Source organism: Syngnathoides biaculeatus, chromosome 3 (genome assembly GCF_019802595.1).
Source record: "Syngnathoides biaculeatus isolate LvHL_M chromosome 3, ASM1980259v1, whole genome shotgun sequence".
Taxonomy (NCBI): Eukaryota; Metazoa; Chordata; class Actinopteri; order Syngnathiformes; family Syngnathidae; genus Syngnathoides; species Syngnathoides biaculeatus.
The window spans coordinates 23,066,640-23,094,589 of NC_084642.1; the positions used below are offsets into that span (position 1 = coordinate 23,066,640).

General features: G+C 40.1%; 2 protein-coding genes across 5 annotated transcripts in view; both read left to right on the forward strand.

Moving 5' to 3' along the window:
* The window catches only part of rhpn2 (rhophilin, Rho GTPase binding protein 2), a 58,832-nt gene extending 39,845 nt beyond the window's left edge, over window positions 1-18,987 (forward strand). Inside the window, exons 8-14 of one of the 2 annotated variants that reach the window (XM_061814848.1) lie at window positions 4,448-4,792; window positions 6,992-7,111; window positions 7,855-8,049; window positions 8,902-8,978; window positions 10,036-10,182; window positions 12,964-13,119; window positions 13,809-14,050. In XM_061814848.1, coding sequence (XP_061670832.1) covers window positions 4,448-4,792; window positions 6,992-7,111; window positions 7,855-8,049; window positions 8,902-8,978; window positions 10,036-10,182; window positions 12,964-13,119; window positions 13,809-13,904 — 1,136 coding nt within the window. In that variant the 3' untranslated portion in view covers window positions 13,905-14,050. Of the gene's footprint in view, window positions 1-4,447; window positions 4,793-6,991; window positions 7,112-7,854; window positions 8,050-8,901; window positions 8,979-10,035; window positions 10,183-12,963; window positions 13,120-13,808 lie in introns of both variants that reach the window. The other variant, XM_061814847.1, reaches the window with a different exon arrangement.
* Window positions 18,988-19,799: 812 nt separating this feature from the next.
* Window positions 19,800-27,950, forward strand: part of cep89 (centrosomal protein 89) — a 34,927-nt gene continuing 26,776 nt past the window's right edge. For all 3 annotated transcript variants that reach the window (XR_009794253.1, XR_009794254.1, XM_061814853.1), the window contains exons 1-9: window positions 19,800-20,049; window positions 20,468-20,574; window positions 21,253-21,399; window positions 21,494-21,707; window positions 22,345-22,396; window positions 25,000-25,086; window positions 25,169-25,354; window positions 26,334-26,476; window positions 27,778-27,828. Coding sequence is in view for 1 of the 3 variants with exons in the window: in XM_061814853.1 (XP_061670837.1) it covers window positions 20,008-20,049; window positions 20,468-20,574; window positions 21,253-21,399; window positions 21,494-21,707; window positions 22,345-22,396; window positions 25,000-25,086; window positions 25,169-25,354; window positions 26,334-26,476; window positions 27,778-27,828 (1,029 nt within the window). In the remaining 2 variants the exon portion in view is untranslated. The remainder of the gene's footprint in view (window positions 20,050-20,467; window positions 20,575-21,252; window positions 21,400-21,493; window positions 21,708-22,344; window positions 22,397-24,999; window positions 25,087-25,168; window positions 25,355-26,333; window positions 26,477-27,777; window positions 27,829-27,950) is intronic.

The window sequence follows — 27,950 nt, forward strand, 5'->3', positions numbered from 1 at the left end:
AGGTACCAAACTCAATGAATACACTGCTAACTGAGATGATCCAGTTGTTGTTGACTAGCTCAAGTTAGTGTATTTCCCGGAATCACATCAGGCTCTGATGTTTCTGCTTATCATATCACTTTAAACACGGTGGACTCTAGTGATTCGGCTGTTTCAGGTCATTTATAAAATTTAGCGACACAATATAAAGGGGATTGGCAACTGACGGCAATCTCTGAGTATTGTCATACACAGTTCATGATCAGTTTTAAGTTATGATACCGTTCACCGCCAGAAGACAGATATGGCTTTGTAGCGCTTCTTTTCTTTTCTGTTAAATACAGGCTGTCTCAGCCATGTCAGCCATTCTGACAAATCTCTTAATAAAATTAAGACTCTTTTGATATGAAGAAGAGGGAGAATTATTGCGTTGCTGTATCCTGGTGAAAAGACAGTTTGTGCTTACTTTAGCTTAGCAGTTGACAATTTATCATGATGTTACAGTAAAGGAACATCCGTGAAGGGCTTAGTTGTTCACAACCAAGAAGGTGGTGAGGTTCACCACATTGTGAACAACTGTATTAGAAAGTGCTCAGTTTTAGGAGCAGTGTTGCCACAGTTACCCTGGAAAAAGTAGCTTTACTGATTACTTGATCTCAAAAGCAACTTAGTTACGTCACTTGTTTCATGATTTCAGAAGAAACTAACTTGGAAAAAAAATAACTTTTAGTTATTTTCAGCATCTGGCAAGTGGAATATCACTTATCCACAGTACAAAAAAAGTATTACCCGTTACTTGGTAATATATGCCACACAAGTTACAGAATGTCATCAATATGAAGCACTAATTTAATATTAATGGGGTTAAGCAACTTTGTGCAGACCTGACACACCAACATAGTACAGTAAGTACCTAAATGTAAACAAGCACACCATTCTCAGTACTTCTTCTTCTTCTTTTCCTTTCGGCTTGTCCCGTTAGGGGTCGCCACAGCGTGTCATCTTTTGCCATCTTAGCCTATCTCCTGCATCTTCCTCTCTAACCCCAACTGCCCTCATGTCTTCCCTCACCACATCCATAAACCTTCTCTTTGGTCTTCCTCTCGCCCTTTTGCCTGGGAGCTCCATCCTCAGCATCCTTCTACCAATATACTCACTCTCTCGCCTCTGAACATGTCCAAACCATCGAAGTCTGCTCTCTCGAATCTTGTCTCCAAAACATCCAGCTTTGGCTGTCCCTCTAATGAGCTCATTTCTAATCCTATCCAACCTGGTCACTCCGAGCGAGAACCTCAACATCTTCATTTCTGCCACCTCCAGTTCAGCTTCCTGTTGTTTCTTCAGTGCCACCGTCTCTAATCCGTACATCATGGCCGGCCTCACCACTGTTTTGTAAACTTTGCCCTTCATCCTAGCAGACACTCTTCTGTCACATAACACACCAGACACCTTTCGCCAGCTGTTCCAACCTGCTTGGACCCGTTTCTTCACTTCCTGACCACACTCTCCATTGCTCTGTATTGTTGACCCCAAGTATTTGAAGTCGTCCACCCTCGCTATCTCTTCTCCCCGTAGCCTCACTCTTCCCCCTCTACTTTTCTCATTCACGCACATATATTCTGTTTTACTTCGGCTAATCTTCATTCCTCTCCTTTCCAGTGCATGTCTCCATCTTTCCAATTGTTCCTCTGCATGCTCCCTGCTTTCACTGCATATGACAATATCATCTGCGAACATCATGGTCCAAGGGGATTCCAGTCTAACCTCATCTGTCAGCCTATCCATTACCACTGCAAACAGGAAGGGGCTCAGAGCTGATCCCTGATGCAGTCCCACCTCCACCTTAAATTCCTCTGTCACACCTAAGGCACACCTCACCATTGTTCTGCTGCCATCATACATGTCCTGTACTATTTTAACATACTTCTCTGCCACACCAGACTTACGCATGCAGTACCACAGTTCCTCTCTTGGTACTCTGTCATAGGCTTTCTCTAGATCCACAAAGACACAATGTAGCTCCTTCTGACCTTCTCTGTACTTTTCCACGAGCATCCTCAAGGCAAATAATGCATCTGTGGTACTCTTTCTAGGCATGAAACCATACTGTTGCTCGCAGATACTTACTTCTGTCCTGAGTCTAGCCTCCACTACTCTTTCCCATAACTTCATTGTGTGGCTCATCAACTTTATTCCTCTATAGTTCCCACACCTCTGAACATCCCCTTTGTTCTTAAAAATGGGAACTAGAACACTTTTCCTCCATTCTTCAGGCATCTTTTCGCCCGCTAGTATTCTGTTGAATAAGTTGGTCAAAAACTCCACAGCCATCTCTCCAAATTGCTTCCATACCTCTACCGGTATGTCATCAGGACCAACTGCCTTTCCAGTTTTCATCCTTTGTAGTGCCTTTCTGACTTCCCCCTTAGTAATCATTTCCACTTCCTGGTCCTTCACTCTTGCCTCTTCAACTCTTCCTTCTCTCTCATTTTCTTCATTCATCAACTTCTCAAAGTATTCTTTCCATCTATTTAGTACACTACCGGCACCAGTCAACACATTTCCATCTCTATCCTTAATCACCCTTACCTGCTGCACATCCTTCCCATCTCTATCCCTCTGTCTGGCCAACCTGTAGAGATCCTTTTCTCCTTCTTTCGTGTCCAACCTGGTGTACATGTCTTCATATGCCTCTTGTTTAGCCTTTGCCACCTCTACCTTTGCCCTACGTCGCATCTCGATGTACTCCTTTCGCCTCTCCTCAGTCCTCTCAGTATCCCACTTCTTCTTCGCTAATCTCTTTCCTTGTATGACTCCCTGTATTTTGGGGTTCCACCACCAAGTCTCCTTCTCCCCTTTCCTACCAGATGACACACCAAGTACTCTCCTGCCTGTCTCTCTGATCACCTTTGCTGTCGTCGTCCAGTCTTCCGGGAGCTTCGGTTGTCCATCGAGAGCCTGTCTCACCTCTTTCCGGAAGGCCGCACGACATTCTTCCTTTCTCAGCTTCCACCACATGGTTCTCTGCTCTACCTTTGTCTTCTTAATCTTCCTACCCACCACCAGAATCATCCTACATACTACCATCCTATGCTGTCGAGCTACACTCTCCCCTACCACTACTTTACAGTCAGTAACCTCCTTCAGATTACATCGTCTGCACAAAATATAATCTACCTGCGTGGTTCTACCTCCGCTCTTGTAGGTCACTATATGTTCCTCCCTCTTCTGGAAATAAGTGTTCACTACAGCCATCTCCATCCTTTTTGCAAAGTCCACCACCATCTGCCCTTCAAAGTTCCTTTCCTGGATGCCGTACTTACCCATCACTTCTTCATCGCCCCTGTTTCCTTTACCAATATGTCCATTACAATCTGCACCAATCACAACTCTCTCGCTGTCTGGGATGCTCAGAACTACTTCATCTAGTTCCTTCCAGAATTTCTCTTTCAACTCTAGGTCACATCCTACCTGTGGTGCATAGCCGCTAACCACATTATACATAACACCCTCAATTTCAAATTTTAGTCTCATCACTCGATCTGATACTCTTTTTACCTCCAAGACATTCTTAGCCAGCTCTTCCTTTAAAATAACCCCTACTCCATTTCTCTTCCCATCTACTCCGTGGTAGAATAATTTAAACCCTGCTCCCAAACTTCTAGCCTTACTACCTTTCCACCTGCTCTCTTGGATGCACAGAATATCAACCTTTCTCCTAATCATCATGTCAACCAACTCCTGTGCTTTTCCTGTCATAGTCCCAACATTCAAAGTCCCTACACTCAGTTGTAGGCTCTGTGCATTCCTCTTTTTCTTCTGACGCTGGATCCGGTTTCCTCCTCTTCTTTGTCTTCGACCCACAGTAGCTGAATTTCCACCGACGCCCTGTAGGTTAGCAGTGCCGGGGGCGGGCGTTGTTAACCCGGGCCACGACCGATCCGGTATGGGATTCTTTAGATGAACGCTCATATTTGTTTGGCACAGTTTTTACGCCGGATGCCCTTCCTGACGCAACCCTCTGCATTTATCCGGGCTTGGGACCGGCCTACAGATTGCACTGGTTTGTGCCCCCATAGGGCTGCATTACACCATTCTCAGTACATTTCTTGAAAAACTCAACTGATAGATAAATTCTGATTGTGTTCTAAGAAGGCAGGTGTGGGTTTGTGTGTCCGCATGAGTGACACATACATACACCATTAGTCCCACTGCAGGAATTTTGATGCTGAGAATGAGAGAACTTTTTCGCTCCCAGTGACAAGTTTAACCAGCTCTTTAAATAGAAAAGCGGCGGAGGGTTGTGAAGCACTTACTACATGACGTCGGCTGTGCAACGTGTTAAACCAGCTCACAATCCTGACTCCAGACGAATTTCATTGTTCTCTACTAAGTTAAGTTCAGGTGCATAGCTGGCTCTTATTTTAAAGAAAGATCAGCATTTGTGTTGTGCTTTCTCCTGTTTCAGGCATCCTGAACCACTTGAAGGAGACATTTACGCACACACCCAGCTACGACATGAGTCCCGCCATGCTGGCCATGCTCATCCGCATGATGCTGGCACAGGCGCAGGAATGTCTTTTTGAGCAGCTCGCCCTGCCCGGCCTCCGCAATGAGGTTCTGACATTGCTCAAGATGGCACAAGAGGCGGCCAAGGTGTCGGATACATATGACCACGTCCACCAGTCCATGATCCAGACGCCGGTGAAAGATAATGTGCCCTTTTTCTGGTCTACTATGTCTCAAGTGAAGACCAACCACTACCGCTCCATGGCGCACTTCTTTGTGGCCTCAGCGTTGCTGGACCACCATGGTAAGTCAACTTTTTATTGTGAGGAGTTACTATAAAAATAATGTTGAGCCATCAGGTCCAGCATGGCTTTCTCTTTTGGTCTATACACAATCAGACGGACTGACCCAGATTGTCAATTTAAATTGAATATTTGTTCCAAGAAATTGTATCAATTTCAGGGTCTGGGGTACACCCCGAATTGGTTGCCAGCCAATCGCAGGGCACATATAAACAGCCATTAACTCTTAGATTCACAGCTATGGGCAGTGTAGAGTCTTCACTTAACTCATTCAACTGAACTATTTGGATTGGAACTGTGAGTCTGTGCACGTGTGTGTGTGTGTGCATGCGCGTATGTGTGTGTGTCTACAATGATTTTTTTTTTCATGCGGTATTCAATAAAATGGGTGCGTTTAAGCAAGTGAACACAATATGCACTACAACGTGGTCGCCGCTACACTTGCCTTGGCGCAGGCAGACCCAGCATTTTATTTTTGTGGCTTCAACTTTTTGTTAGCGGGTTTCAAATATTTTAGTTTTTGTTTGGTTTTCCATCAAGCCGACTTGGTGGGTCGCTTTTGTAAGGTTCCCCAATTTGGGGGTGTTTCTTCTTCCACATAATGATGACCAGTCCATGCTGCGTCTGCTGCGGCCAGTCGTGTCACCTGCGTCATCTGTAATTAATAGAATTATGCGATTCCCACAAAATATTTTTAGTGTTATTGTGGACGTTCCCTGTCACACACACACATAATCACTTTTTCAACTTATTATACACAATTATTCGCCAAATGTTGAAGCTATGAAATAGCACATACTTCCTAGTTTGGGAGGGTTTGGTTCTCTGCTCCTGCCCGTAGAATCAGACTGTATCCAATAGTCAGATGAATCCTCATCTTGACCTTCTGACATGTTACTGTGCATGTGCACATAATGGCGTGTTCTCGCAAGCTGGCTTCCTATTTACCGTCTGTTTCTTGCTTTCTCCATGTTTCCCCCTGCACTGCGATGATGCATCCTCACTCTCATTAGATCATAGGAGGATGGTTACTTGAAAAGTTGATCTTGGGCAAAATAAGTGTGGACACCCCTGCTCTAACCAGTCGTCCACTGTACCGCCACAAATATACTCTTGATTTGTAAATAGCGGGATCAAAGAACAGCGCAGGACCTTTGTGACCTTGAGCCATACTTTGCCGAACTCTAGTTGAGAGAGTGCAGGCTGGTGTTGAAGCATATTGACCATAACAAAGTTTTGTTTATCACTCTCAAATGCAAGCATCCGTATACTGTATTGACAGTATACGTGTGAATAGTTTCTGCTGCTGGACGGAATCACTTTAGTCCTCAATGCTCTTACATAAGGGCTATTTAGAAAGCGACACACACACACATGCACATGCACGCACGCAAACAAACGCGTGTATTTACACACATAGACACACAAACACAAAGGTTAAAAAGAGTCTTGTTTCTTAGAATTGCTGAGAGCTCACAGGGTAATAAAAAGTTCCAAGAGAGTCTGTTTCTTTTCTCCCTGCTATGACATCTTACTCGCTAATGACTTCAACAGGCTTTGAGATTAAAGTCAGATGAAGAGTACATTGTTAAGAATGGGATATGCGGGGCTATGTCATGAACTGATGGGGGGGCTGCTCATTATGTTATTCCTGTGAAAAACAAGGGTGAATGGAGCCATTAACTGTATGACTATGGCGTCCCAGAAGGAACAAAGTGAAGTGAACATGTTGCTCAATAGTCATCAATATGCTGTAACACTTAGCCACTTGTACAATAAGATTCTCACCCTTTGAGGACAAATACACCCCCCTGGCAATTCAGCACCCGTAGCGTCGCCAATTTACAGATGTTTTTTTCCAATTAAAGTATAAATAACATTTTTGGGGAGGGTAGGACCACACCCGTTCGCTGTGGAAAACCCTGATTCTTCATATATCCCTGCTTATTCAAGAGTTTTTTTAGGTTGAATAAATAAACAATATTTCGATGCAATTATAATGCCTGTCAGTTATTCACAGATTTTCCTTATTCTACGCACATACCGGGGTCCTTTGTATACACTATAGTGGAGTTTTTGTCACTTTTTTTTGAATGTACAATTTGGTCAATAAAACCTGAAAAACATTAACCTTGACCTAAACTTTGGCTGAGTGGTGTGCCGCAGAGTGCAAAATCAGAGAATTGTGTGTGTGTGTCCAGTGGGTCCGAGCGAGGACGAGGACCAGCAGGAAAAGACCTTGTCCCAAGTATACGATCACTTCCCTGACGGTTACTCTCCTCTGGAAATTCTAAAGAAGAAATCTGAGCGAGAGCGAATTGGTAAATTCATCTCCTGTTTCCTAATTGCATAATCTTTTTTTAAATTACATTAATTTGAATATGCATAAATTGCTGAGTCTGTGGCTTCTTCAGATCAATATTTACCCCTTGCTTTTAATTACACTGGTTCATGTGTCCCACACACAATTTTTTTTTCACAAGAAAAATTGCTGTGCATTTTTTTTTTTTTTAAATCATGTGGACTCTATCCCAAGGTAATTCCTGAAAAACTCACCAATCACTCACCACTTTTCGGGCTCTTTCTAAAAAGAAACCCTATGATGCCACAAGTTACTGCCAAATCTCTGTTTAATTGGGAAAGTAGTAGAAATACAAGGAAGTATGTGGAAGTGATACATTTTGAATAATAGATGAAGAACTTTAAACGTTGGAGAGGAGTAAAGTTTAGCATGGGTTGTTAAAAATGGTTTTGGATGAATTGGAATGAGTAAATGGCCTTTAAATTTATTTTCTTGTGGAATCCTTGTGGTATACAAAAGATTTGGGGTATGAACTTGGTCACAGACTAAACTCGTATTCAAGATACCACTGTACAGGCTATTACAAACTCCAAACTGATAGGGAGGTCATCAATTACTCTTATTTTGAATATACTATAACTTTTTTTTTTTTTGTTTGTTTACTAACCGCGGTAAGGCTCAGTCCTTATCCCACACAAATTGCATTCCTTTAAGTAACCATTACCTGCCACCGACCCCACCCCCACCCCCACCCAACCACAGGTCGAGCTCACATTCGTCGTGCCATCACGGGCCATGAGGAGGCACTGAGGATCTATAGCTTGTGCCATCACCTCAATAAGCTGGAGGTGCTGCAGGACATTCTGAAGGCCAGCCACCAGCGCTCTCTGCACAAGGCCAGTGACAACCAGATTGAGGAGGAATTCGCAGACTACTTGGATGTGCCTGACATTATCTGTGAGTGTGCCCTTCTCTTGCAATTTTTGGATTGGACGCTGCCACACAAGGTTGTTACAGGGTTAAACCAGGGTCTTACAGGGGATTGATGGCTTGATTTCAGTTGTTGCCGCTCAGGATGGCCCAACCAGTTATTAGGTTTCGGCGGTCATTACTTTTTCACACAGGGTTAGGGTTAGGGTTAAAAAACACTCTTAAATTCACTTGGATCATACGTTACAGTATAAAATCTAATATATATAGTCTAATATTTAAATTTGTTTGATAATCTTAAACATTCAAGTAGGGAAACTATGCAAAAATATAGGAATTCGAGAAGGGGTTTTCTGCTGTGCTGGAGCCTATCCCAGCTATTATTGGGTGGGAGGTGGGGTACACCCTGAACCTATTATTGGGGGGGAGGTGAGGTACACCCTTAACTGGCTTCCAGGCAGTTGTAGGGTACATAGAAACAAACAACCATTCACACTCACATACAGGCAGTTGAGTCTTCAATGAACCTACCACGCATGTTTTTGGGATGTGGAAGGAAACCGGAGTATCCTTAGGAAACCCACGCAGGCACAGGGGGAATATGCAAACTCCACACAGGCGGGGCCAGCATTTGAATCCCTCAGAAAAAAATGTGTGAAATAGACGCTCTAACAACTTGGCCACCGTTACATAAACAATAATTGATAGATGAAAGTGGCGCTAGGATTTGAGTCACAGGCAATAGAACTGTGAGGCAGGTGCATGTTGCATGTGTGTGTTTACATTATAAATTTTGTGATCCAAATGGGTCACACAGTACTCAGGATGAATTTTAAAATACCACTGTTTATTTTTAATGTATTTATTTTCTAAATACAGCAAAAACTGAACAACAAGCAGAGGTGGAGGTTCCCGCTGCCTTGAAGGTGAAAGTCAGCGACTTTTTCCAGAGGCTGGTATGTGGGCTGTACTAATCTACTACATACTCACAATGTTTTGGATTAAAATGTATGGGGATATTTGCAAATATATATTCTGTTTTGTCATCATCATGACCAGTAAATACGAACACTAATGGTGAGCAATGATGCTTGGGACACATACTGCTATTAAGTGGAATAGAAAACATCTAAAATGTCATCTATTTGTTTTCCACTAATAGCAGTAGTTCAGATTTCTGTTATTCTGGTGGCAGCTTGTCATAGCATAATGAAACCTTACCTCTTCTTTGGGCCTAATCACAATGGTGAGAGGTATTTGTTTGATGGCTTTTGTTTAGTTTTTAAACAACAAACCTACACTAGCAATTTCCACTTGACTTGGTGGTGGTCAGGTGGTGCATGTTTCAAAGTACCCATTAATCGTGATAATAAGAACTATCTTTTTGCCTTTGGTTCGATTTGGTCCTGCTGTTTGTTTATTCGTCCGTCATCTAGTTAGCATAATAAGGCAAAAAATATCTGTCATAGTGCCACCATGTGGTGGGAACCCATTTAGTATTTAGCTCTGCCAAGCAAGTGTTTATCGATCTGTTGTCATATATTTGATGTATTTATTTTAATTATTGCTTTGTTATACTTCTGATTAATTAATTGCCTTTTTGAGGGAGCTTACCATGGCTGAAAACCTACCAGTTTTTCCAAACATGCGCACGTAAGTGAAAATGTATGTTTTGTTTTTTTCTTCCCAGGTGCCCAAACAAGCCCATTCATGGAACAAGAAAATTCTAGTTCGAACAATTCAACCATTATTTAGCAGACAATACAAAAAGTGTGTCATCTCTTCATACGATGACAGAGTGATTGGATTTAGTGGAGTGGAGATTTTCCCAGCAGATATAAGTGTATCCAGAGGGATGAGAGTACAAAATTCTTGCGATTACTTTTTTGATCAAGCAATCTTGTTTATATGCAGATTGGAACAGTTTAGGATGAATAGAAATAAATGGGATTAACTATGGGGTTGTACAACTAGACTGACTCCCATGTCCAATGTGTGTGTGTGTACACTTAGGGTCCTTTGTCAGTGTTCTCCGCCAAGCAGCGTTGGACACCACCCCGGAAGGTGCATCTGCGCACGGAGGACAGAGACCTCGGTTTCACTCTTAAGGGGGATGCACCAGTCCAGGTTGTCTCTCTGGATCCCCTCTGCCCCGCTGCTGTGAGTAAATAGAATAGAAGAGATAATATAGGAGAGCTATATCGTCACTGAGACAAGAACAATGAAGATCAGTTGGGTATCTTAGAATTTGCAACTTTACAGTAAGACACAATTATCTTGTATTATTTTACAGGCTTTCATATTTGGGAGAGTGAGCACATTATGATGCAGTATTTATGCGATTGTTTTACAGTGTGGTCACGCCAAGTCTGATGTACAATGCAAAAACAAGAGCGGGACCAAATATTGATATTGGCTGTAGTGATTCACTGACTCAACTTAGTGGAAAGAGCGTCGGTGATTTTTTTTTTTTTTTTTTTTTTTTTTTTTCCCCCTTTTCTTTTTCCATTACTCTGAAGATTGTGTTGTATCTTATCAATGGGTCGGTCCTGCTGGTGGAAACACCGCAGACTCAGATGATCTGGCTGCATTGAATCAGAATCAGCTTTAATGGCTCGGTGTGTAAAAACACACAAGGAATTTTTCTCCGGCAGTTGATGCTGCCCTGGTACGACATTCAGAACAAAAAACAAGGAACAACATGACGAGAAGAATAAAGAACAAGAGACATTTCTATTTATAGTAATTGTTCCTTATAAGACGTGCAAGATGTAAAATCTATATAGGTAAGTGTGTTAACAATGTCAATTCTGAAAAGGGAGCAGTTTAAAGTGCCGAATCGTGCGGTCTACAAAATTAAAAAAAAAAAAAAAATTATTAATACTGATTGGATTAGCAGGATATTAGTGAGTGTCTTAACATGGCACAAGGCAGAGAAATAGTGAGAATCACCAGAAGCTCATTGATTTTGTTGTATTAGTTCAGTGACACGATTTAGTCGACTTGTCCTGAAAAAAAGTGGGGGGGGGGGCCTCAGATAAGTTGGTTCTGTCTACTGGCTGACTCAAATTAGTGGAAACCGTATGTGTGGAAGGTGAAGTGAAGTCATACACACTTCAATGACTCAAGGTAATGGAAATATTACAGATTCAATTGATTTAACATAATACGGGTTTACGGACGCCAGTTTTCATTTAAAAAATGTAGGCTCAGTTCTCTGATTCAAGAGAGCAGAAAAATAAACTCAGACGTTTCAATTGTATTTGTCCACTAACTCCAGTTCGCCAACTCGCTGAAAATACCGCTGCTTTAGAAGATTTTTTTATTTCTGTTCTGTGACTCCTATTAGAGAGAGCAGCTTCTTTCGTATAGATTAATTGATTAAAGTTGTCAGACTTGCTAGAAACACCACAGACTCAGACGATTCGGTTCTATTGGCTCACCAGCTCGATTTACTGGAAACACCGCACTCTCCAATGGGTCGTATCGATTCATCTTTGCGGAAACTTCACAGATGCAGAATATTCTGTCATCTTTAGTCACTGACTTAAGTCAACAGAAGACACAAATAGTGTGAAAGCTGATGGCAGTATTACAGTTCTAAATAAGTTTTTGACCTGGTTTGAGTGGCTTTATTTAACACTGCTAATCTGTTTCGCCGCCTGAGAGGCTTTTAATTAGAGTGAGCAAGTAATTAATAAGCGCAGCTGACTCTTAATTAAATTACAACACCCCATGTCTTATCTGGAGTTCATTCATAGTTAACCCGAGTGCTGATGCATGAGCAGCATGTAAAACCCAAGCTTTCGACTTTAAGGAGCTAAATAAACATCATAAATTTGTCTTAGACGTTGTTCTTATTGCATGTACAAGTGGGGTGACAAAACTCAGTCTTATTGATTTTTTTTTTTTTTTTTTTTTTTTTAATAGTGATAGGACTCTAATTTGAACATATTTGCACAATATTTTGACAATGTTAAAATATAGCATTTTCTTCTTAGTTGACATACCAGAAACACACTGTCAACAATACTTCATGATATGTGAATCAATCATTAGACCAGTACAACTGAATCTTTTGGCTCTGTTGTGTTTCCGGTGAGTCCACATTGCACAATGCAGGCGAATCCAATTCAAATGGATAATTGTAAAAAGAATGGGAGTTGCTGACTCACTCCACATATTGAGCAGTTTAATATATGGAGGCCCTGAACAGTGAGCATGTCTGTGTTTGATGCTATACAGTATGCCTATATTGTACTTCATCACATTGCTTAAATCATGAAGCAGGTTCCTATCAAGAGTGGACATGGGCGAGAATAAAAGCGACTATGGATATTCTTGAGAGGCTCATTTGCTCTTATTCTTTTGAACATACCCAACTCTGTACCACGTGTACATTTTGTCTACAAGCTTTGTCATTTGCGTAAGAAATTCGGAATGGCATTAGTGTTGTAAAACACTGATGCTTTAAATAAGGCTTGGGCGTGGATGTCCTGTCTGTAAATGTATTTCAAGTGGTATGGAAATTCAAATTTTTCAGTAACAGACAGATGGGTCAACCATGAAAACTGTTGCCAAAGCATACGCACTACACGACATTTCAGTCAGCTTTTCTCAAATCAGTAAACCACTACAACAAAATTTTGTGAGTCTGCTATGTTGAGTCAGTATTCCAAAACTACTCTGTCTGTTGGTAATTCACTTCAGTTCAATTTGATACAAGAGTCTTCTTGAATGAGCAAAGTGCAATAATTGAATCACTATCGGACTCGTGATACCTATTTATCGTACACAATTTGACAAGGTAGAGAGTGTTTTGACAAATTACAATTCAGTCTTTGCTGATAAAGGTAAGTAATAAAGCAAATCTGGTGTATAAATATTGACTCTGCGGTGTCAGGAGGTCTGCGTTAACCACTCCGGCATTCTCTGTGGCAGGCCGACGGGCTGAATGAGGGCGACTACATTGTTGCCGTGGGTGAGGTGGAATGCAAGTGGATGGGTGTAGGTGAGGTGATGAGGCTGCTAAAGGACGTGGACGAGCAGGGCGTGGACATCACGGTGGTGAGCGTGCTGGATGGCAACCCCACCATGGTGAGGCCCACTTCACACTGCACTCGCTCTCTGCTTCACAATCATACTAGAATCGTCACATTTACAAAAAACACAATTCACACTTTTAGAATAAAAACGGGTGTAATATTACAATACATAAGTCATAATTATGAGAGGATCTTGTTTTTTTTTAGGATAGTCATGTTGTTTCAATTACAAAAAAGCAAAATCTTAAAAGAATAAAGTTGTATTGAAAAAGTAAAAATTCGTCAATTTATAATAGTAGTAGTGGGAAAAAATTAACTTAGAGAGTACTAACATAAAAAGTGTCATTTGAGAAGTTGCAATCTTACAAAAAGTTATTTTTTTACACTTTATAAAAAAAGTTGAAAACCCTTAACCCTTATGAGAGTAGTCAGACTTTTCTCAAATTTTTTAATAAAAAAAAAGCTGTCCTCATATATCAAGTTGGATATCAGAGTATAGAAAATAAAACATGGGAAAAAAATCTTACATTTTCACAATCGTATGTTTACATATTGAATGAAGTCATGCTTATCTGAGTTAAAGAAAAAATCTTAGGACAGTATGTGGATTGTTTTCGAAACAAAACACGTTATTTTCTTAGTCTAATTATTGTGAAAAACAGGTAATCTTATGAGATTAAAATTAGGTTTTGCTTAAAAGATGTAATTTTCTGAGAATGAAGTGTTTTTTTTTTTTTGTAGTTTAAAATACATCGCGTACGTGTTCATGTATGCGTTGTGTACAGCCAGCCAAGAGCGCCACTTTTTGCGGCAACTTGCCCAAGACGTACTCCATGATTTGTCTGGCCTACGATGGTGACGACAAGAGTGGCAAATCGCGCAAGATCAGCAAAAAGTCCTCCTTCCTCAGCTGGGGCCTGAAGAACAAACTGAAGAGTGCCAGTACCGTCAGCCTGCCGACTGCGCAGCAGTCGTGGAACAAACCTTGCCCGGCCTTCCCCAGCTCGTATAAGGATGCCGCCCTCTACTGAATACACAGGTGCCCTCTTCAGTCCCCTCTTCAACACTGGGAGGATGCAAATAATTATGATGAATATATATATATAGCCACACCTATTACCCCCCCACCTCAGAGATAAAACCGGCGATTGAAGAAACTGCCTTTTAAAGTGAAATGTTATAAGCTGCTAACCAGTCATTTTTGTGATACAGCCTCTAAAGGGATCTTGAATAAAGTGCCTGGACCAGCCAGCCAGTTGGTCACATTAATAAGCAAGAATTATAAAGGAGGGTAAACAAGTTGTCTTCCTGTCTTTGCGAAATACCCAGGAAGTCAGAAATTTTGCTTTTAAAAGTAAAGAAAAAATCATGGCAGGGGAACATTGACAAAAAATACCTTTTTTTTTTTTCCATTATTTCCTCAGTCAATTATTTCAATGACAAACCACCAGAACCGACTTTAAAAAAATGTTGTATTCCCCCAAATGCCCCCACAAAAAAAGTAAAAAAAGTACAATTTTGGTAACATTAAATAACGTATTTATTAGAGGAGCAAAAGCATAATCTCACCAGAACAAGGTTGTATTTATGTCCCCAAAATGTGCTATCTTATAAGAATAAAATCATATCAAGTGGTGGAAAAGGGTATTCTGAAGTTTTATTATAATTTTTTTTTGTTGTTGGAATATGAAAAAAATGCAATTTTATCATAATAAAGTAATTTATTTGAGTCAAAAAGATATAATGTTACAAGAATATTTTTCGTCGTACTTTTTGCAAAAAAAATTCAATTTTCTTTGAGGGGGGAAAAGGGCATAATGTGAGGAGAATAAAGTTGCATTGGTGGATGTAAAATATACTTTTACAAAGATAATTATTTAAAAACTTATTTCACAAGCATGAATGTCAATGTGTACTGTTTTGATAGTAAAGTAAAATTAATTTACAAATAAACGGTAATTGCGTGACAATGAAATTGCATTGTACCATGGAGAGTTGGGAGGAAAAAACAGGCATGCGAATAATATTATCTGCCCCCAAAAATGTGGTCTTAGCAGAATGGAGTCACATAAGCTCACCAAAAAGGGACAGTTGAGAATAAACCTGCATTAATTTAAGTAAATGAGATTAAAATCACATTGTTCGAAAGAAACAAGATTTTTTTTGTTGTTTTTGTTGTTGTTGAGGTCTTAAGTAGAATAGTTGAAATGATTTTTTTTTTTAAATTGTAATCTCCAGAGAGATAAGGTTCGCCCCAAATTGCAGTAGTCATTCATCAAGAATAAAAGTTATACTGTAACCTTATAAAAAATAGTAACTGCTTCAAATCATAATAAGTGTCATCCTATGAGAATAATGTTGTATTTTCAAATAAATTGCAATCTTAGAATAGGGATTGAGTTACATTAACTAGTGGAAGGGTAAATTTAGGGAAATAGTTGCATTCATTAAAATAAAAAAATAGACATCACAAGAATGAAGTTGAACTAGTGAAGGTTCACCGTATCTTCTTTTTTTCTTGTTTTGCACCAACCCAGCTCAGTTTTTGAAACTTGCAATGCTTCTTTTTAATTAAGATTGAAAGTGTGCGCTGATTGCAGAGCTTGTGCTAACAAACCTGCTGGCGAGCCAACCTACAAAGGAGTCAAATGAACACATTCATTCAATTTGCTCAAATATTCACATCAAAATATATATATATTTTTTTGCTTTGTTTTGTTTTTAATTGAATGCTTGGGACACAATCAAAATACACATTTAACATTTGCCTTGTGTAACAAACTTAATTTGCCTTCATGTTATGGAAGTACAGTGCATCTTTGCCATCTGAGTTTAAATTTGAATTCATGTGACTTTTTTTTTACATTGAAATCAAATTTTTTATTTTAAAAAAACACAGCAGTAGTAGCTTTTAATATTAAAATAAATTTTTGATACCAAAAAAAATGTGATGTCTCAATATACTAATTTGATTGCTGAGAAACAATTCTATATAAAATTCTCCATAGGAAAAAAAGAGTCAATACAAATTTGCATGGCACAAAAAATACCATTATGGAAGTGTATCAGTGCCTTCTGAGTTTGAGTTAGCACCCAAACGAATACATTTGATAGCAGTCAATGTTAAAATAAATTATCAGTAAAATAAATAAATAATGGGAATAAATACAGTGAAGAAAATGGATATTTGAACACCCTCCTATATTGCAAGTTCTCCCACTTAGAAATCATGGAGTTTGAAATTTTCATCCTAGGTGCATGTCCACTGTGAGAGAGATAATCTACAAAGAAAAATTCAGAAATCACAATGTATGATTTTTTTTTTTTTTTAACGATTTGTGTGATACAGCTGCAAATAAATATTTGAACACCCATCTATCAGCTAGAATTCTGACCCTCAAAGGCCTCTTAGTCCGCCTTTAAAAGTCCACCTCCACTCCATATATTATCCTGAATCAGATACACCTGTGTGAGGTCGTTAGCTACATAAAGACACCTGTCCACCCCATACAATCAGTAAGACTCAATTTTGTAACATGGCCAAGACCAAAGAGCTGTCTAAAGACACCAGAGGAAAAAAAATGTACAACTCCACATGGATGGAAAGGGCTACGGAGAAATTGCCAAACAGTTTGGTGAAAAAAGGTCCACTGTTGGACCAATCATTAGAAAATGGAAGAAGCTAAACATGACGGTCAATCTCAATTGGAGTGGAGCCCCATGCAAGATATCACCTCGCGGAGTCTCACTGATCCTTAGAAAGGTGAGGAATCAGCCCAGGACTACACGAAAGGACTTGGTCAATGACCTGAAAAGAGCTGGGACCACCGTTTCCAAGGTGATTGTTGGTAATACACTAGTACGTCATGGTTTGAAATCATGCATGGCACGCAAGGTTCCCCTGCTTTTTAATCCAGCACATGTCAAGGCCCGTCTTAAGTTTGCCAATGACCATTTGGATGATACAGAGGAGTCATGGGAGATGGTTTTGTGGTCAGATGAAACCAAAATGGAACTTTTTGGTCATAATTCCACTAACCGTGTTTGGAGGAAGACAAATGATGAGTTCCATCCCAAGAACACCATCCCTATTGTGAAGCATGGGGGTGGTAGCATCATAATTTGGGGGTGTTTTTTTTCTGCACTGTATTAAGGAGAGGATGACCGCGGCCATGTATTATGAGATTTTGGGGAACAACCTCTTTCCCTCAGAGCAATGAAAATGGGTCGTGGCTGGGTCTTTCAACATGACAATGACCCGCAGCCACACACAGCTAGGAAAACCAAAGACTGGCTCCGTAAAAAGCATGTCAGGGTTCTGGCGTGGCCTAGCCAGTCTCCAGACCTAAACACGAGAAAATCTTTGGAGGGAGCTGAAACTCCGTGTTTCTCAGCGACACCCCAGAAACCTGTCAGGGCTAAAGAAGATCTTTGAGGAGGAGTGGGCAAAAATCCCTCCTGCAGTGTGTGCAAATCTGGTGAACAACTACAGGAAACGTTTGACCTCTGTAATTGCAAACAAAGGCTACTGTACAAAATATTAACATTCGTTTTCTCAGGTGTTCAAATACTTATTTGCAGCTGTATCACACAAACAAATCATTAAAAAAAAATCTTACATTGTGATTTCAGGATTTTTCTTTTTCGATTATCTCTCTCACAATGGACATGGACCTACGATGAAGATTTTAGACCCCTTCATAATTTCTAAGCGGGAGAACTTGCAGTATAGCAAGGTGTTCAAATACTTATTTTCTTTATTGTCAATATTAAATACTGTAAATAAAAAATCTATTGCCTCTGACTTGTTTTTGAATGTTGAATGTGCCCTATTTTCACTATTTACACCTCCATAGAGTGACTGTCTGACATGGATTTAGTATAAAAGCATCAATTTCATTAATAAAAAATTGTATGACGAAACCTTGGTCACACAAGTGCCCACAAAAGCCCCTTCTGAAGGCTACTTCTGTTTGACACAGTTTCGGGTCTGCTTTGACCATATTAGACTAAGACCGCCACATTTCCTCTGATTGGGTGTCTCCTTGTGGAAGACCCGCTTGTGAGGTCACACATGTTAAGTTGACAGTGCAGAGGAACATGAAGATCTTCGCTGTTGATGTAGATAAGCTCGAGAAATTCAACCGATCTGATTGGAATGCGTGGACGATTTTAATTCACATTTCACAAGATTACTGAGGCATCATACAGACAAATAGATTACGTTCCAAATACTGGAATAAATTGATTTGGTAAAAAATGACAACTTTCAAATAAATTTAGTTAAAAAAATGTTTTAAATTCCAACTCAAGTGGCACAGAAATACTTCCAAAGCATGTCAATAATAATACAGCCTCTTGTAATGTGAATTTAGGAGCAGGCTGGCTGTCATCTTTCAACATTCCATGGAAAGACTGCAGCCATTTTTGCTGACACCTTTACAGTGTTGGACTGATATCTTTTGTCTACAAAGTAGATTCTAATATGTTTGATAATCAAATTTATTATTTGTCATATAAAAAAAATCTTGTATGTTATGTTACTGTATGGTTGTGTGTAGTTTTGAAAGGAAAATATTTGTGCATGTTAGATTTTCTCAAAGGAATGTAATCTCTTTTTGTGTCAGCTGGCACATTCTCATAAGAAAACACTCTGACGTGTTCTACTTAGCGCTACATATTGTAAAACCTTTCATGTTTACTCATTGTATTTTGTTGCCCTGGCTCCTGAAGTACAGTATATGCATATACATGTGTACATCCATGTCATATATTTTCAAAAAAAAAAAAAAAAAGATTGTGATGCTAAATCAGTTTAATTCGAGGGCTGTTGTCATATTATTACTTTGTACTGTGGTGCAAATGCTTCTATGGAAATTCTTTGTCTTGTTTTGAATCCAATCTTAATAAAACAATGGGGACAGACACTATTTCATCTTTTTTTTGTTTGTTTTTTAATCATTGTCCCAAACAGGTTGGGAATGGCTTTAGACACCCAGTGAGATAACGGTGTGTTTTTTTTAATCTCACGTGACATCCTTTCACATGCCTTTATTCACCCATAATATACTATCTGAAATATCAGTGGTTTTTTTTTTTATTATTATTACACAATACTTAAATTGGTAGCAAGCATTTTCCCCCAAAGCAAGCAATGTTAGAAGTCTGCTGGAAGTCCCACAATCTAATACAAAAACGACATTATGTAAAGAGAAAAATCTCAGCTAGAATTTTACAACTTTTTTTTAAAAAAAATCAGAGTAAGTACACATTTAATTTTACTTTGTTCCAGGTTATTAATTTTACCAACATGAGCAAGTATTGTTAGGTTGCACTATTTTAATGCAAGGTGCTGTTTAAATTTGATGAAAACATCTATGGCGTCGACACGGCTGGAAAGCGTTGGCCTCAGTTCTGAAGACCCTGTTTCAATCCCGGCCCGCCTCTGTGAAGTTTGAATGTTAAAATTAATAAAATTACTTTGCTGTGGAAATCATAGTTGCATTAATCGAAGTGCAAAACCTCGAGCGTGTTTTTTTTTTTTTCATCTTTCTTTCATTATTATTTTTTGCCAAGAAGGCGGTGGTGGTTGCGGTTAGGTCGAATTATTCTCATCACAGGCAAGTAAATCAACGAGAAAGCAAGCGGTTACTAGGCAAAATCAAGCGCGCCTCCCATTGGCTGGAGGGGGAGTGGCGAACCAATTGGAGTAGCGGATGATCCGAGGTGCAGTATGCCGGAAAAGCGTCTGGATACAGCCAGTACCCTTTAAGATTAGTTTTGATCTGTCAAAAAAAAAAAAAAAAAACAATAGTAAGAATAAAGTACCATCGGAACTAAGCCATCGATTGCACGACATTTTATAGACGAGATATGCGCTAACAGTCACAGCGTGTTGTGTTTATATTAGAAAAAACTTCGTAGAAACGCAACGCCCGCCATGTTGAAGCTGAACTTCTGGAGGGAGAAAGACAAACCATTCGTGAGTGTGACTCCATTAATGTTGTTCTTGTTCTTTACTCATACCATAATTGGATATCTAGTGGCAGTGAAGTTGGACAGGGCAAGGTTTGAGAGGGACAAAGTAAAGTGAGAGAAAATGGATCATAGCAAACAGAACTACTATAACAGTAGGATAAAGCCACAATGGACCACAACGTTGCTTAAGAATTTGATTTTATTTGTCTGGATTGAAAAGGGAGTGGTGCAGGACAAGGCGAGACTGCATGAGAAAGGTCAGGGGAAGGAAGAAATGGGCGGAAGAGGACATAACGAAATGTGCCATTGGGCTACCACGCCAGAGTTCAGAATGAAACTCCACCTCAAATCCTACTATTCTGTGTCGAATCTTTGTGCTTTTTGTTGTCTTGTCCCGCTTGTGTGTCAATGTGTGTCAGTAGAAACGTATCGCCCATGGTTTGGTTCCTGCCGCCTCCATTGCCCCCAAGGCTGCTGTGCCACGTACCCCACCCCCGCGCAGCCCCGCCTCCTCACCCGAGAGACCCAGGTACCTCGAGTCACCTCTGCCTCATCTTCCTTCGCTCCCTCTTATTTTTCCTCTCGTTAGTATGCGCTTCCTCCATCTTATTCACATGCACGAGTTGGCAGTTACTAGATGATTCATTAGCTACTGCCAGTGTCTGTTTTTTCCTGCATCGTGAAATACCCATGGATGGCGTCCTGATTCCGTTGGAAGGATAAAATAAGTATGGGGGTAAAACACAGGGGGAAACAATACATTTTTGACCCTAAATTGTGATTTATTTAATCCTGTGTATCTATGGTAAGGGCACACCTTTACTTGTACAATTATCAAAAAGCTTTGTTTTTCAAATATACATTGTCCAATATTTATGTTGACTAACCAATAATGATATTACATAAAAATAGTAAATGAAATGCAATATATTTGGAATAGTTGTAAAAATAATGGCAAATATGTTTGATTATGCATTTTGTGAGGGTCTTTATCAATTGCACAAGGTTCTTAAAGGTCAGTTGCCTTTTTAAATTTTATTTCATACTACAGCTATTAGTATTATCCATCAATCATTTTTTTTCTCTTTCAATGTGCACCTCACAGTACTGAGATCCCAGGTCTTGTCTCATTCTTTTAACATTTTATTTTATACTACAGTGCCCATCCCAATATTATCCATCAATTAGTTTGTTTTCTTGTCTGCAGATCAGCCTTAGCGGCTGCCATTTTATCTTCGTCACTGACCGGACAGACGTGGGCACTCCCACCGCCCCGTGCCTGCTCGTTCTCCGATGGCAACCAATCAGAGTCCTTGCTTTCTGAGCACAACATCAGCACATCGATCTGTACACGGTAAAACACTCGCTCCATCCGTAACGATCCATGCCATAAAGAGCCTTTCTAATGTTTTTCTGCACTCTTAACTTCCATTGTCCATCATCCTAAGAGATCGGTCGTCTGGAGGCTTTGGCCTTCGTCAACGTCTGTCGTCCTCTGACCACTCTGAAGAGGAAATGCAGCACCAGGAAGCAGAGGAAGAGTTGGAAGAGGAAAAAGGAGGAAACTTGGAAGAGGAGGCATATGTGGACCAAACAGCGGACAGACAGAAGAAGCTTTCAGATATCGGAGCGGCACGCAACGCTTTGGCGTTAAAGGACTTGGTGAGGGTCAACACAACTGACGGCTTTGTATCATATACCCTTTGAATCCTGCTCTGCATTAAATATAAAATTCAGGAATCTCACTATAATGTGTGTCCCCCGGCTGAGATGCACAAAAATGAGAAGGGACACATAAAGTAAGATCACTGCATCTGAGAACAGAATTATATGAATTAGTGTTCTGGCGTGGTGCTGGAGGAGTGAGTGACTAATTTGGTCGGATAGTTGCCCTAATTTCTCCAAAGTGCGGCTGAAAAAATAGAGAGGGTCCACCTGACATGTACGCATACCCATTTGAGGAAGAAAAAAAAATTACGCGACTTGAAAGCAAACACATGAAACCAATCAGAGCTAGTGAAGGGTGGGGGCGGAAACCTTCTGATGAGGCGCGTCCCTGCTGGTGCATGTGTGCGTGTGCAGGAATGCTTTTCAGTGGAGGGCACTGGTGTACTCAAAAGACAAGTTTTCTGATGGCGAGTTTGTTGCTACAGTTAAGGTATGTTGAGCGGAGTAAATTTAATTTACAAATTTTAATTAGTTTGAAAACCAAACGACACCGTGATGATGTGACTACAATTATCTTTATTATTATTGTTGTTGTAGTAATTAGTATAAGATGTTTTACCTTGTCTTCTAGAGGAGTTCACCCAGGTCGAGTCCGATGTTGGCCAGCACGGAATCTTCTCAAGGTAGTAGTCACCTGTCACACAAGTTCTCCACATTTCTGGTTAGTAGATGCTTGTCACTTAGGATAGATCCAAAAGGAAACGGGCAAGTTCACGACCATTGTAGAAGACGAGAAACTGTTCCTTTACGAAGTCATATCAAAACCTTAAAACTGTCGCACACTGCGGTTGAACGTGATTGGACTGGAGCATCACATAATATTTCTGACAAGCGCATGCAAACTGCACTTAAGTCAGCATTTGTGGGTTTAAGGCTGGAGCCTGCATCAACAACCTCTGAGCTGTGAAGCAGTCGCCTATATTTAAAAAAAAATGGACATAATACTGGAGATCAGAAAAAGCCAAAGAGCAAGAATGCCCAACTACCATCCAAATACTCTCAAATCAGCGATTAAATCCTCTTATCTCCTAACTCACTTAAAGTCAAAGAAATCCCCCAGTGAAAACACTCAAGACACTTTTACTACTTTTCTCTTACAATGTGATTTTGGTTCCATATACAGTGCCTTGTGAAAGTATTCGACACCCTTGAATTTTCAACCTTTTGCTACATTTCAGGCTTCAAACATAAAGATATAAAATACAATTTTTTTGGTCAATTATCAACAAGTGGGACACAATCGTGAAGTGGAATGAAAGTGATTGGACGCCCCTTATTTACATGGATGTTACAAAAAGGAGACGACAAGCAAAACGGTTTGAAACAAGGTGTACATGTTTGTTCATGTGCGTGTGCATGTGTGGAAGATTGCTGAATACATGTGTGGTCATCATTTCTTTAATTTCTTTAACAGGCAGCAGTTCTAACAGTTCTGATGATTAGATGTTTTTGTTCTTGCTATCTCCTGCTAGGAGGCTGCCACGTTATCTAGAGCAGAGCAAAGCATTTCATTATTGGAAGCAGATGTTTGATAATTATGATCACAATTATTCCTACATTTGCTACCACGTTTTCTAGAGCAGAGCAAAGCATTCTTCATTGCAGGCAGAGACAGTAACTGAATTGGAGCAGAGCAAGGCATTTCTTCATTGCAGGCAGAGCAGTAACTGAATTGGAGCAGAGCAAAGCATTTCTTCATTGCCGTCAGAAGCAGTTACTTAATACTATTTACAATTATTTCTACATTATCCTCCTGTTTTTCCTACATTTGCTCAAATGCTGAAATCATCTAATAGATCACCCTTTCGGCTTACACTCGGAGGAACATATAGCACTAATTACTTGTAATCTTCTGGATCAGAGAACAGGTCTGGAAGAGAAGTCATAACGTCATCATCGTGCTCAACAATATCACTGTCATTACTCTGTTGTGCCAATAGTGGATATATTTCTGCCAATTTTAAATTTGTCTGGGAAATAGCAGTGGTTATAAATTGGTTAAGTGATGCCTTTATGCAGGGAATACAACAACATTCACACAATGCAAGAATAGCTGCAAACAGCGATAGAAACTAGGACAGAGAACACCAAATTTTTAGATTTGCCAAACTTTTTTTTTTTTTCTTTCCCCACCACTCAGACCTGGCTGATGTGTTTACACCAGAGTGCTCCTTCATCTTGTGGTTCAGGGTGCGGAGGCCTTGAATGGCCCTTGTGCGTGACCCATCAGGTGCTGTGATATTTGGAATAAACAACACTGGTCACCGAACATTGAGCAGTCGCCACCCTTCTCGGCCAGGAGCATGTCGACCACTATTTGGTTGTGGGACGTCATGAGTGAGGTTGCAGCTGGTTGTTCCCTTTTGGCAATAAAGCCTGCTTCTGTATAATTACCTAATTTCTGTACATTGTAATGTATGTAGTTGATTCTGTCAATGTTTTTATTCAGAGTTATCCATAACAAGATGGATTCCCATCCTGCAGCAATCTCGTTAACCAACTTATACTCATCTGGTATGCAGTTGGGATGCCATTTGCATCAATGAAAGGTTGAAAGGTTCAAGGGAGCCGAATACTTTCACAAGGCACTGTATATGTATGTATCCTTCCACCTATTTTCTGAGACACTTATCCTCACTAGGGTCTCGGGAGTGCTAGAGCCAATCCCAGCTGTTATCAGGCAGGAGTCAGAGTACACCCTGAACTCGTTGCCAGCCAATCACAGGGCACATGGAGACATCTCTCTCTCTCTCGCTCTCTCTCTCTCTCTCTCTCTCTCTCTCTCTCTCTCTCCTCTCTCTCTCTCTCTCTCTCTCTCTCTCTCTCTCTCTCCATTCATTTCTTTGTTTGTTTGTTTATTTATTTAGTAAATAATTAGATAATTAAATAATTGATTGATTAATTGATTATGGGGTGGAACAGCTGTAGAACGTGTGTGGAGTTTCTCCGGGCACTCTCGTTTTCCTCCCACATTCCAAAGACATGCATTAATTGGAGACCCTAAATTCCCCCAAGGTGTGATTGTGAGTGTGGCTATTTGTCTCAATGTGCCCTGCGATTGGCTGGCAACCAGTTCAGGGTGTACCCTGACTCCTGCCTGATGACAGCTGGGATTGGCTCCAGACCTCCTGCGAACCCTGTGAGGATAAGTCACTCAAAAAATGGAAGAATGGGTGAATATGTATATGTGTATGTGTATTAATACTGTACAGTGCTTTTTTTTTAGAATTCCTGAGGGAAAATGTCAGTGAGGTTCCAGAATCCAGCAGCAGCAAGAAAAAGAGGAACAAAGACCATAGAAAAGATCAGTCATGTATGCATATACGTTTTACAATCTCCATTCTGTCTGCTTTTGATATCCCGAAGCGTTTTAATTGCATCCATCTCATGTTCAGCCACCAGCCAGCCCAAAGAGCCAAAAGCAAGGAGTCGGCCATCTCGTGAGGCAAGCATCGGGACCGAGGAAAGGGAAGCACTGAAGGCCCTCAAGGATAAGAGCGCCGTGCTGGAAGAGAAGTTGCGACATCTGGAAGAGGAAATCAATCGCAAGGGGGCCCAGCAAATCACAACCTCGGCCACAGGTACAATTCGTGTGGGTGGTGGCATTTTTGTGCTTGTGTAGCGCGGTGGACAAAGGACAAGTACGGTGTTATTCCGCTATTAGTAGGGGAATGAGACTTCACAAGTAATTAGTAATTCAATAATAATTAGTGTAATTCAGTAATTTAATTACGTCACTGGTAATTGACACCTCCCCTGAAATGATTTACAATTGCCTTTGGATGCCACAGGATGGAATCAAAGAAATACGTTTAGCTTGACGAAATAAAGCGCCTCCCCTTACTCAATTCAATACAGTTGCTTGGCACCAAGACCCCCAAGATGGTGTCAAAGCAATACTAATCAGCGCTTTGGCCAGAGTACAAAAACAGTAAATAAGTGTGTTTTTCAGCAAATAAAGGAGGATGAGTTCAAAAACAATACAGCTATAACTGATTTTCATTGTTTTTGTAACAATGACAATAATGTTCTATTCTAATTTGCAAGTAGCAAGTTTTCAGAGGAACATGGCCTATTTAACATTGTCAACTTAGTTCATCATCATTGTCATTACTGCAGTTTTGCTCAGGTCTTGACCAAACACTGTCCTCCCAAGTCATTGGCTGTACGTGTGTGCATTTTTTTATTACCTTATTTAGCAAAATTGTTTGGTAACGGTCGGACAGTTTACACAAAGACTTTGTCAGAAAAGGACAACTCGAGAATAAACTGGTTGTTTAATTACACATTTGATTGATGGGGAAAAATTGTTAAATGATGTAATCTTGTAGGAAATGTTAAAAAGTAAAGAGTCTAGATTGAAACATATTTGAACCAAATTGAACAATTCAATCCAGTCAAGAAGGAAGAGAAAAGTTATCATGAGTTTCAATTAACTAAATATAGCTATGATCGGGCCAAAATACAACTTCGGGAAGTTAATTACATTGCATCTACAAAGCTACAATGGTAGCGAGGTGGTCAGAAATAGCCGGTATTGAGCCAAGCGTGTTCTTCCAGGCATGCAGGCAGAGCTGTGGGATGCAAGGCAGCAGGCGCAGGAGCTGGTGGACGAAAACGATGCCCTCAAACGCAGCGTCCATCGTCTCAGCATGGAGCTGAGTGCCTACCAGACCAAATATCGGCCGCTCAGCAAGCGGGAGGTACAAACTACAACATGCATAATCTAATGACACACTATGATACTTGTCCTGATTTGGTCAACTAATGCTGGTAAAAATTGGGAATTCATATGACTAATACCCCTAAAAGGCCAAAAGATGACAGTATTCTCTGCCAGACTAGCCAAGGATTAGTCGTTTGAGTTTATTTTAGTTACTGGATCGTAGCACATAATTACGGGATGCAGCAACCAATGATGTACAACTAATGATGCTATGAATTAGAAGCCAACATTTCTCAGCAATTGCATGCTGGTTTTTTTTTCAGGGGAGGGGGAAAACCTGTTCCAAACGTTAGATTTTTAGCGATTATAAATTTTTCTGTTCACCGCATACGCTTTTCATCGTCGCAGCATCACGCTGCATCCACACACCAGGCTGTCCAACACTCATTCAAGTGCAGCACGCTGGCCATCATTACAGACAAGAAATGGTTTAAATACTAAGGTACTAGTATACACATTACATTCATGACTTAGAAACCCAAACAGATGCCCAAGAGGTTTGTCTCCAATATATCCAATTCAAAGTCTTCAAAATGTTTTTATTTTGAGAGCCTCATGAAAAAAATTCCAATCAATATTCACGTTCACCTTACCTCGCCAGTGCGCAGGAGAGTCCAAATCCACATTTTGCACCAGATAAATTCACATTGTAATGAATAGACAAATCCTAGGCATCGAACTTATCCTTTCACATTTCTTAACCAATTAAACCACTCAAAACCCTTCCATTTTAATGTTCAACTCATTCAGTAAACCTTGGGAAATATTGTATCGTCAAGTACCCTTATTTGTCAGTAATCCATATCTCATCTTTCCACATTTCTGGACCAAATCAAACCATTCCAACTTCAACTGGTCCAGCTCATTCAGGACATCTTTGGAGCAGTTGTTCACATTTTTCAATGTTTCAAATATGACAAAATTTTAAAATTAAGAGGGATTTTAAATATTTAACGCCTCCTCCCACATTTATGAACTGATCCGAAAATTACAAGAATTTCTTGGTTTTGCACAGAACTTAATTGGATTTGCCTTTTTTTAAGCAGGTTATAATCTAGAGTTGTTAAAATATCAAGCGTTTGCATGTTTTCATTCTGGCAATGTTCACTTAGTACGGACTATCATTAACTCATTGTTTAATTTCCCAAGGCCCGCGTTAAGCATTTGTTCCTTTTCATGTAATTCTCAAGCATTACATTTTTCAACATTCAGACGTAATATACATATTAAAAAAAATGCAATCTCTGCTTAACTGTGTTTTTTTTATGTATGTTGCAGAGCTCGAGATTAAGCAGCCTATCAAAGACTGTTTCTCCTCCACCGTGGCTGGTGAGTAACAAATGAGAAGTGACTGAAGTGATTTTAATGCACCTGTTTTTATGGTAGTTGTTGCGCCAAAGTTATTTATTTTTAAAGTCATGTTGATGGCACACGGGCTCTCTGTTGGTCCC